At 49.9% G+C, this 11,232-nt stretch overlaps 1 protein-coding gene across 2 annotated transcripts; it reads right to left on the bottom strand.

Moving 5' to 3' along the window:
- Positions 1-832: 832 nt before the first annotated feature.
- Positions 833-10,854, bottom strand: SLC25A47 (solute carrier family 25 member 47). Of its 2 annotated transcripts, XM_075501550.1 has the most exons (6): positions 10,590-10,854; positions 4,823-4,866; positions 4,468-4,539; positions 4,019-4,201; positions 2,644-2,917; positions 833-1,809 (listed from the first exon to the last, which is right to left on the bottom strand). In XM_075501550.1, exons 1-6 carry the CDS (start codon positions 10,615-10,617, stop codon positions 1,523-1,525), a joined length of 888 nt encoding a protein of 295 aa, XP_075357665.1. In that variant the 5' UTR covers positions 10,618-10,854; the 3' UTR covers positions 833-1,522. The 2 variants fall into 2 exon arrangements, with proteins under 2 accessions (XP_075357665.1, XP_075357666.1); XM_075501551.1 differs by lacking the exons at positions 4,468-4,539; positions 10,590-10,854 and having other exon boundaries at positions 4,019-4,121; positions 4,823-4,868.
- Between the last annotated feature and the right edge of the window lie 378 nt (positions 10,855-11,232).

Raw genomic sequence — 11,232 nt, 5'->3', positions numbered from 1 at the left:
GCAATTTTTCGACAAGTCTCACTCCATTTTGTACAACTAACGCATAAGATTGAGATATTTGTCTAGCGAATAGACTTTTTAAACATCCAAACACGACACAAACCATTATTGCAATTATTACAAAGATAATTAAATTCCATAACAGATTTTGTAACCCTCCTGTTAGGGAGAATCCTAAACCATGTAAAATCTTCTTAAGCCATCCTGTGTCTACTTTCCCTTTCGTGGCTCGTCTTTCCAAGTTCGAATGTAGACAAGGTCTCCCAGCCGAAAAGGATGGACAGGGGTATCCCTAGGCAAAGGTGTCCTCTGATTTAAGTACCTATGTAACAAAGATCTGCGAAAGAGAAATTAAATACTCTTTAACTGCTTCCTGTCCTTTCATGTGCATTTGATCCTCTTTTATTGTGAGTGCGTTAGTAGCATATGGTTTTCCATACATGATCTCAAAGGGGCTTACTCGTTCTCTGATTCTTGGGGTTACCCTACCTCTCAATAGGGCCAAGGGTAGGGCTTCTACCCATTTGAGGTGAGCTTCCCGGCATAATTTTGAAATCTGCCTCTTAAGAGTCTGATTCATTCACTCTGTCTTTCTACTAGATTGAGGTCTCCATGGGGTATGGAGATGCCATTTTATCTGCAAAATTTTTGATACTCCTTTAACTTGCCTAGCCCCGCTAGTGCACAGATTTTATCGCAGCCTTTCCTTTGAGAAACAAAGAGGTTTTGCACGCTTCCAGGATGAGAACAGATTGCCTCCAAAGCTGTGCCAAGCTCCGGAGAGCCGCGGTGCCGTCAGTCTCGGGGAGGGACTGATGCTGTAGGGCTCGGGGTTGCACAGGGAGAAAATCACACGGCTTACAGGAACCCGTGCCTGGTTTCACTTTCAATGAGGCCATTAGTGCAGTTATGTAAACAGACCGCGTCTGCCACTCATTAAATACTGACAGGAAAAAGCAAGAACATTCATATTTCAGCTGCTACAGAGGGATATAATTGTAGAGTACTTTGGGAAAATTACAGCTGGGAAGGAAAAGTTGCAGCCTTAAGCACAAATATGTAAGTTACTCGGTGAATGCAATACAGGCATTACATATACAGAGCACACGACACGCTGGATAGTGTTAAATCTTACACAAACTCCCCCCAGCTCTTGCCTTGGTTGTGAAGCTCGTTTTCTGTGACGGTAGAAAACAAAACGAATCCTTTACCAAAATCTCTGATCAGACTAGCAGCTTTTTAGAACATAAATATTTGCAAATGTTTCAAGGACCTAAGCAGTGGCTACAGTCTAAATACATGAATGAGATAAGAGGGAGGTTGTATGTAAGTCCAAGACTCCCTCATGAGTTTGTAATCTTCTAAGAATAAAACAAAGCCGTCAGTGATCCAGCTTTGTGCTGAAATGTCCGGGCTTCTTAAGCTGTCCATCAAAGGAGACAGCATTCAGCATTTGTTTGTGGATGTTGTGTTACAAAAAACCAAACTAAACAAAATACACCTCTGAACAGAGTGGCAAAAGCTATGTTTTCTTTGTATAATGATCTGTAAATCTCAGTACAGCTTCATACGTTACAAACACCACCATGTTCACAGGAAAGGCACGAATGCAGTTCAAACCCAATCCTTTGAAAAGCACTTTTGCACCCTCCTTTCTCACACTTTCTCTAGCACAGTGGATGAGGCCTTTGTACTTGTGCTTGTCCGATTCATCTGTTTGCATCCGTGATTTGATGACATCCATGGGAGTAGCTAATCCCCAGGCCAGGACTCCAGCGAAACCACCAGAAAGCAGCACAACGAGGAAACCTGCGGGAGTGAAGGGAGGAGCCTTGCACTGATACGGCTACGAGCATCCCAGATTTGTCAACTGACATGGTTAACTTTCATGTTTTTCAGCCGTTATTTTGTCCAGCTCTTGCAGTTGTTAGTTTTCAGGGATCTCACACACCCGTGTGGCCTCTTGATTTCACAGCATACTCATTTTTGCATACATCATACTGGCTCGTGCAGAGGCAGCATCTATTTTAACACCGCATGAATGAGATATGATGCAGCCTGGCAGCGCTCGCACCCTCTTCAGCTGGGTCTACTTATTTTTATAATTCTCAGGAAGACGCTCCTTGCTGAATGTCACCTATTTGATCTTTTCTTAAAGTGGATAGCTGTTTATTTGGAGCCAAATCACAACCAGGAAATTTAAGTGCCTTTATGTTCTGCGCCTGGGCTTTATTTTCAGGCTCTGGACTGACCCTGATCCGTGCTCCATGATGGCTCCTGGGAGGTTTGTCCATGTTTCATTTCTAGTTACATATCCTATTTCTGCATTAAGAGGATTTCATACCCGCATACGAGGCACCAGGGCGTGCCGTAAGCACCCCTCCCGCAGGGAGAGGAGTAGCTGCTGAGGGACAGGGTCGCGCTGGCCAAGCCCAGCACGCAGGCTGCTGGCACCCGCGCCGGGAGGGCACAAGTGGCCCTGTGACGCCAGGAAACAAACACACAGCAACCCCACACGTGGACCGGATCTGGGTGAGGTTTTATGGGTACTGGGTGATGTTTGCTGAGAGCCTGATTTCCCTCTTCGCGTGGTACTAAATAAGCCGTTTTTGCAGGTAATACCAGATGCTTTCCGATACCTACCTGGTTTATTTTTCCCAGCTGGTGTGAGCCAATCGCACAGAGCGGAATAGGTAAGGAAATATATTGCAGAAGAGGAGCAATCCCTGCAGAGTAATGCAGAGCAGCCCTTGTAGAGACCCCCAAAACCTTCCTCCTTGGCGATCACCTTCAGACAGTGCAGAGATCCTCGGTACTTTGGCTTGGAAACAGGCTGGGCAGATGCGACGGAAGGATGTGGGTTCCTCTGAGTCTGCATGCGAACTTTAGCCACCTCACTGGGGGTCATCAACACAACCTGTAACATCAGAGGACAGTATTTTAACTCTTCACATTTAAACAGTGTTTTGAGCCGCCTCCTGCAAATTCCTTGTCTCCCACCTTTTCAGGCAATAACACTGCCTGAAGCCAGCACGTTCCAGCCTCCTGCCCTCTGTCTGTGCGAAATCCCACCCGGCAGCAGCAGCACATGTGTGTGAGCTGCACTGTGCAGAGGGGAAGGTGAGGCAGAAATCAACAGGGGATATTAAATACCTGTAACAACTTATTAAACCGGATAGGCACGGAAAGGGGATGTCCTCAGCTATAGGGTAGCATACATCAAGTCTCTGTATTTGGAATCAAGGCCATAAAGACTTTTAAAAAGTTAACCTGTGTTAAGTAGAGTCGTTGCCTGCTAGGACACACCTAGAAACCCGTCCATCTGGACCGCTCTGCAAGAGGATTGCCTGTGACTGGGCACACATTTCTGCCCAGTATGCCATCGGGGCACTGGGGTGAGCTCTGCCGTGTTCGCAGTGCCTGCAGACGCTCACAGAAATCCATCTGCTCATGGGAAACGGCTCCTGAATTCAGCCTCACCTCCCTGTCCTGGGACCATGCATGTTTGCCAGGCAGCATCACTTCTCAGTGACACCCCGTTGAGTTTTGAGTCCTGACGAGGCAACGCTGTGTACTGCCCACTTCCACAGCGATACCGTGCCGGGCTTGCGCGGCCACTGTCAAAACACCGGCCTGTGCTTTAACACACTGAGTTACATCTTTCTTACATAAATATACTGTCAGAGCCACTTAGAAAGTTTGCTGCCCAGGTTGGTTTTCTTCCTTTTCCTGTGTTTGCTGCCCAGGCCCATGTCATTCTTAATAGCATGTTCTTAAGCGTTTTGGTGCTCTAAACCAAACCCGGCACGAGCTGCCCAGCAGGACTTGGCCACGCCACGGAGCCGACCAGCGAGGGGCCAGCAAGGGCAGAGCGTGACCCCCTGTGAAAACAAACCTGCTGGGCTTGTTGCGGGCTCCCCTGTGGCCTCCCGGGCAGAAAACATTCACTGCTTTTCCAGCTTCCTATGTTTGTGAACAAGATGGCTTGTTGTGCTTTCCCTTTTGGCTGTTTACCTACCCGAACAGCACCGGCAGCACCTCCAGCAAGAGAAACATCTGGCTTGGACGGCTTCGCATCTGCAGCCCCGTACCGCAGCTTGCAGATGGTACAAAGGAAGTTTCTGTATGTGCCGAACGAAACAGAAGAAATCACCGATACTGTGAGGACTGATGCAGACACACCTTTGTAAAATCCCCAAACCTAGTTGGAAACAGAGGAAAAAGAACAGTTTTAAGAGGGAATGGCATGGGAAAGCATCTACCTGGAAACACTGGCCATGCATTGCTGAGCCAAAACTTACTCCCATCTTACAACTCATCGACAAAGCCAAATTTCATCCTGACCCTTCTCCCAACAAACGGTTGTGTGTAACTGCTGCCCATCCTCCCCAAACTGCGAGGCAGCTCTGCTTCTCTGAAACAAGGCATCCATAACTGGTATCAGCAATTCTGATGAGAGGTACCTACTTTCTCTGTCCTGTATGTTTCCTGAATGCAGTGCCAAATCCCTTTGTAATGTCTCTCGGTCTGAATTCTCACCTAGGAATACAGGGGCAACTTCAAAATGCAGGCATCAGATTAAAAAAAAACAAAAAATCAACAAATGCCATAGCAGCAAACTAGTTAATTGGCCATAAAATACCATCCCCAAACAATTTACTTTTTTTTTAGGAGAAAAACAACGCAACTAAATAAAGTGAAGCATGTTGATGTAGCAAAGATGAAAGCATTATCATGGGACTAGTTTTCTAAAAAGGGGGGGAAAGCGAAAGGGCCTGTTTGTTTCCAGTCTGTAGTCAAGAAACAAAGCTCCAAGGCGTACCTTCACTGTGTCCAGTGGATAGCCCACTGCCGTGCTTAGGCCACCTGAAACAGAGAGTGTATTGGAGATGGTTAACAGTGCACATTGAGACAGACCATTTTCCCCCATCGTGGCAAGTCACTAGGGGAATGGCAGAAAAATGCAGCTTCAGAGCCCTGCTGTTCTTGGCACCGGACTTCTCTCGAGCTCTAGCAATTACGTTTGAGCCAAGAATGACAGAGCAAAATGCACAGCTTTCTCTGCATGATCAAGGCACGCTCAGAGGAAGAATCCAAGTGTCAGGGGAAACTTCTCAGGAGGAATAACAGCACAGTGCAAGCCGGGATGGGGGGAAACACAGAAGGCACTGCTGTGAGGAAAGCTCTGTGCACGCCACCAGCTCTGTGGGCTCTGAGCAGCCCTCTGAAAAGGGACTCGGCAGGAAGGCTGAGGGATGACTTGTACGATATCGGACGGTTTCTGTCCCCCGCTCAGCTTAGGCGGTACAGCATCTTTGGACTGTGACCAAGCACCCTCACATGAGGTGCAGAGCATCCCCACTCGCATGAGGCGTCTCTGGAGCGATTTTGGTTCTCCGTGCTTGGCTTGGAAATATTAAGGAATAAAAGCAGCAGTCACAAGGACGTTAATAAAAGAGGGGTGGCCCTCACGCATTACAGGTTCTCAGCAATCTGTCTTGAAGACAGGAGAGGTACTCCTGCTGCCTCCTGCACGACAGGGACTGGACGTGTCCTGGCTGAAGCTTACAAAGCACATCTAGAGCCCTGGGTGAGGCATTCATTGGGCATTAGCATCCGTGGCACCACGCTGGACTAAGCCTCTGAAGTGCATCTCCTACGTGCACCAAAGACTGCTGCAAAAGCAGAGCAAGGCACAAAAGCAAAGGTTGCTTGGAGCCCCGGCAGGCTGGCGTGACACCGGGGCACAGCACAACCGGCAGCGCTGCTCTGCGGCGAGACCACCCGCCCTCCGCCGCTCGGGGCTCAGCAGGATTAAGGGGCAGCGAGGGATTAGCGCCGGGCATGCACAAAGCCAGCGTGCTCGGCAGCATGCCCTGCACGCCAGCTGACCGCGACTCCCCGCCTGCAGCAGTGACGGCATGTCCAGCGTGCTGGGGGGTTGTCAATCCTCTATTGACACCCAAGCTCATTTCGAGACCTTAAAATAGCCACTGGAGTTGGAAACGCATTAATCCTACGAGACAAAGTTACTGCCTTAATGGCAGATAAGGAGAGCGAAAGAGCCCCGACACAGACTTGTCTTGGTCGCAGTAACAGATCACCCACCGTCCCTGCCTTTGCCTCCACTGCATTTCTCAGCTCTAATTTAAATGCCTCTGTTGGCAGATACAACAGATGATAAAGGGTCTGGCTAGCTAACTTCCTCCCAGTACATCAACTGCCAAGTCAGCTGAGAGGAAATCAGGCTGGGGGACGATGGAGCTGTATCCATGTGAGTTATTTAGCGGGAGATCAAGTTCATAAAAGTGCTGGAGGAGCCCTGCAGGGAGCCAGGCAGTCACAGATACAGCGCATGTCTGGCGGCTCACAGGTTGGAAACTGCCTCTCACTGAGTCCGTCTTTAAAAAAAAACAAAGAAGATACTTAAAAATGTATTAGTTGCTGTAGGCATTTCACTAGGCATGTTCACCTGTGATTACACGGCTGCTTGGGAGCTCTGGAAAGCTCTGCTACATTTGGGAACTCACCCAGCTGCTGGTGTGAGTCACCGGGAGAAAATCCTGAAGTGCATTACTCAGAAGAAAACAACCGACAGCGTCTTGCTTGAAGAAAAATGAGGTTTGTTCTGCAAAAATCTCTATCAAATCTGCCACCAGATAAATAGCAATGAGCGTGAAAAATGGGCCAAGAAGCCACCTTCTGTATTTCACAATGAAAATGAGATCAGGTTAGAAGAGAGACGGCAAGGGGAAGTACACAGGCAGAGTAATACAGCTCAAAGGAGCAATGCCTCTGGTCCGAGCAGAGTGACAACACACCGAGTCACCGGGGGCCACCTGTACTGTCCCAGATTCGTGGCCATCGGCCAGAGGCAGACTGCAAACACGGACCCCACCAGCCAGGGAAGCGCAGCACGTAAGTCAATGTCAGTGTGACTGTGCTGACCTCAGAGGTGCGGTCCAAGAACCCATCCCAGACAGGAGGATTTGGCATCACATTGGTTTCAGAATTCCCAAACCTTAGAGGCAGCGGATGTGGGCTGACCAGATGCTGGTGACGCAGGGGCACCGTGTGCCTCGCACGCCTAAGCCCCGGCTTGCTCCACCGGCTCAGGAGGGTAGGAGCCTTGGCTCATGCACATCAGGTACCAAGGCTGTTTTGGGTCAGTGTTTGACAAGAAGTGTCCTCCCCTCTGGAGAAATTTCCCTGTTCACACATTAAAATGCAGAGACATCAGCAACATAGACAAAATAAAGCAGGTTTGCCCCAAACCAACCTGTTTCCCATTGCTTCTCAGTTCTAGGGGCTTACCTTGGTGCCAGCAAGGACCAAACATCTCCATTTGGGAGGAGACCATAAGGGTAAATTCTTCACTGTTCCCACCAAAGTGGAGATGTGAGCACCCCAATCCTCCGAACAACTACAGTCTGCCGTGAACTGCGCTCTTAAGAGTCAAAGCACTCCAAGCAGTTAAGTTTTCAGAGCTGAGGAGCTCAGCCAAGTCCCTCAAAGGCTGAGGAAGAAAGGCTCTGCACAGTGTCACACAATATAAATAGCCTGGGACAAAGATAGCATGACCCACACATGCCCTGTTTGCACGGCAGAATCGAACAAGGCCAGCAATGTATAGCGCGCATATGGGAGAGGGATCCTGTGGGACTACTACTGCATAACACTGCACCAGCTGTGATGAAAATAAATGGCAAAACCAGGTAAATGATCTTTGTTGGGTTGGAGTGAGCCATTTTTTATGTCTACTTTATCTGAGAAGTCCTCGGGTATTCTGCAGAGTTTGTGGCATCCCCTGAACACACACACAGAGTGCAGGGTCAAAACTGGATTACTCACAGCCTCTTCACAAGTCAGGCCACTTTGCCCAGGCAATTCAAACAAGGAGGGATCCTGGCAGGGTGGCCACTGCAACGGCAATCAGCAGAGAGCAAGCGGAGCCGTATGGAGCCCACCGGGCTGCCAAGCTGTTGGCAAACTCCTGGCTGAGAGACCCAGGGAGAAGCAGGGATCGTGGTCCATGTGCTGGATGGGTAGACAGCAACTTCCAAAGACCTTTACTTTGTGAAGAGCTGAGAACATAAGAAGTGCCCCATCTCCTAGACAAGCTGAACTCCATCCAGTAACGTGACCCTGGCAGTGGCCAGCAGGAGCTGCTTTAGCTGTAAGGACAAGGACATAGCATGTTCCCTCCACAGGTGGACTATTTTATCTGCCCTTGGATTGCATGTGACTGGTGTGTAACCTTGCAGCAGGATGTAGAGAAGCCTGGGCATGCTGCAGACCCTGCTGCTTTACCACCACTGGGTGAACCTCAGCTTCCCCATCCCAAATCTTTGTGCCTGGCACGAGTCAAGTCATCCCCTAGTCATCAATAGCCCTGATCGTCAATACCTATCCCCTGCCGTGGCCCAGGCTGCTGCTGTAGCAGGGCTAGAAAACACACATGGGATGACAGGAAAATTCAAGTTGGCAGGAACCTCAGGAGGTCTCTAGTCCAATCTCCTGCTCAGTTTTATTGGCCAGGAAGGACATCCTTATAGATGAGCTGCTTTTGAGGACATCCAGCCCCATTTGATGGTTATTGAAAGTTTTCATAGTCACTACGCATGTTTCTCTCACGTTCTTTCCATCTGGAGTCACAGCAGGTCACTGTTTCCTGGGCTGAAGATACTGAGCTTGTCCCATGGCCATGGAAACAATAGGTCAGAGGAGATGCACAATATTTGTGCAGGTGCCTAAGCCAGGCTGGACCATTCCATGGGATTCAAAAGGGCAGCACCTCTGCTGGTTTTCAGAGTTCAGTTCTCACAGGAAAGCTGCCCCATCCCTGGAAGCTGTCCCATGTCGGGGTAGGGACCATGGCCCTGAAGCCCTGCCCAGGTACCTTGCACATGTCTATGGGCAAGCTCCCAGCAGGGAACAGCATGCCAGAAAACACACCTATCTGCTGGTGAAAAGTTGCATTATCCCTCTTAGAAAAGCCCTGAGCTGGACACAGATGACAGGACAGAAAATTCTTGCTCTCAGACACCCTGAGGTCAGCAAAGTGCGTTAAAACAAGCAAAGACATTTCTCGTCCCAGATGGAGCTCCCCAGCCTGCATCCTCCCAGGCTGAGCCCATTTCCAGGGCACCCATGGGAGACGCTGCATGGCCAGGCAGCACACGGTGCTGGTGCCCGGACAGGGGGACACTGCACAAACCATGGCTTTGCATGGAAGGGGGGCAGAAGGCTGAGGAGAATGGCCACTTTGAAACTGTGTTTTCAACTCTCCACGTTCCCTTGCAAAAGAACTTTACCCTTAAGTGGCTCAGCTCCAACTGTGCCAACAAAAGTAAAGGAGTCCAAGCAGCGAATGCAATCATCGCTGCCCCACCATTAACGTGAAGTCTCAGAGGAGTTTTGGTGAATCCCTCCGGGACGGACATCCTGTTGCCAGCCCCAGCACAGGGCTCCCTCCTCCACCGGCTGCTCTGAAGTCAGCAAGGAAGAGGAGGAGAAAAGCAAGCTGTTGTGGAGGGGTTGGTTATATCCCACTCTCCCAGGAAGGATCCTTCCCGAGCAGGGTCCCCCCAGCACCCCGTGAAGGCCAACACCCCGAGCAACAGGCACCTCTGGGGCTGGATGCCCCTGAGATGCCAAACCTCACCCCACTTGCACATTTTGGGTGACGAGCAATAAGGGGCTGCGGGGGAAAATTCATCATGGTCCTTCCCAGGAAACGCACATCTGCACCAGGACCACAGGCTGCTCCTGGTGAAGGAAACTGCCGAATTTCGGCAGATCTCAAAGTGAGATCTGACATGCAGGCTTGGGCTGGGTGTCTCAGCCATCTGGCAGGTTTACCTGGCCTTTCTGGCAGTGGCGATCGCAAGGCTCTTGTCTTGGTATTTGATACTCCGCTAAATCTGATGAGATTTCAGAAAAGAAATTAGACCAGTGGCTACATTTTGTTGTTTAAAACAAAGCTGCATTTGAGCAGCACATGCTCTAAAAATGTCTAGAATTAAATCACACTTTTCCCCTTTTACTTTTTTTATATATAACTAACCTACCTTCTCCCATTTCAGTGCATGCTTGCACTGAGATTACCATCGCAGCTGCAAATACGTCTTAACCTAAGACAGACTTTCTTCGCTGTGAAACGCCATGCCTCCACCCTTCCTGTCTCACAAATCGCATCCTCAACCCAGAGGCACAACCTGACAGCCTGCCAGGACCCCAGGCACCAGACACGTGAGGTTTTGCTGTCCGGGTGTTACACACCAGTTTGTGTCTGCAAGCAACATATTCCACTTTGCCTCTTCCTATCAGTTTTGCCCCGTCCCGCTGCAACTGGACTGGAGGAGATTGCAGGGCAATGACCTCAGCCGACCAAATTGCAGCGCTGCCTCTCCAGTAGCTCTGTGAACCTGCTCTGATGACAATTTCCATATGATAAAGAAGAACGCACTTTTAACAAGCAGCCCCCATTGAAAGACTCTCGGCTCTGCCATTGAGACCTGCCCGTTAGCTGAACAAGAAGGAAACACAGCGATCTGCTTTCATCAACAAGCACTACTTTATGTATTTACCTCCAATGGCCCCAGCAATGAAATCCATCCAGACTGCGTCTGCTGCCTTAATTACCCTGATTAAGCGTTAGGGAGGTAGAAGAAGGGAGGATACCGGTTCAGTCTTTCCAGAGCCCTGCAGGTCCTTCGGAGACAGTGTGATTTGCAGTGTGACTGTCTTCTCTTGCTTCTGGGAACTGTGAGCCGTGTGGATACTTGATGAATTTGTACCCTGGAGGCAGAGATGGGAAGCCTGGAGCTGTTCCAGGAGCACAGTGAATAAGTAATCCCGTGAAGCCCTGCAACGCTGCGCCAGAGCCGCTGTTCCCAGTGCCTTTCTGCTTGGAAAATCACAAGGGGTGGTGCCTTGCAGGGTAATGCTGGCTGTGAAGGGGCCGTTCCCCATCGTACTCACTAACCCCAGAAGACAGCCTTGCACCCTGGTTTACCCGAGGACACTCTTGCCCTGTGCCACAGAGAAGTCGCACGGGTGGCTGTGCATAAGACACCTCCTCCCCCCATCCCAGCCCACCCTTCCTCCTTCTGATGGAGCAGACCCCCTTCCCATCAAGGAAAATTCCTTGTGCCGTTCCCACGGAATTTTCCTTGGCGTTCCTAATCCACACAGCTGACCCTAAACCTCTACCCAGATGCCCGCGGATTA

Source organism: Mycteria americana, chromosome 5, assembly GCF_035582795.1.
Source record: "Mycteria americana isolate JAX WOST 10 ecotype Jacksonville Zoo and Gardens chromosome 5, USCA_MyAme_1.0, whole genome shotgun sequence".
Taxonomy (NCBI): domain Eukaryota; kingdom Metazoa; phylum Chordata; class Aves; order Ciconiiformes; family Ciconiidae; genus Mycteria; species Mycteria americana.
Note: the sequence above shows the minus strand (reverse complement) of the source record. Positions and strands in the feature narration are given on the sequence as shown.

Bases quoted from the DNA above. Each gene is read 5' to 3' on its own strand.
- SLC25A47 (XM_075501550.1), bottom strand. From the start codon at position 10,617: ATGGATTTCATTGCTGGGGCCATTGGAG. The intron at 4,202-4,467 runs GTAGGTACCTCT...GTTTCCAACTAG, and splicing joins AAACATACAGGACAGAGAAA to GTTTGGGGATTTTACAAAGG. The intron at 1,810-2,643 runs GTAGGTATCGGA...TCACTCCCGCAG, and splicing joins AGCTGGGAAAAATAAACCAG to GTTTCCTCGTTGTGCTGCTT.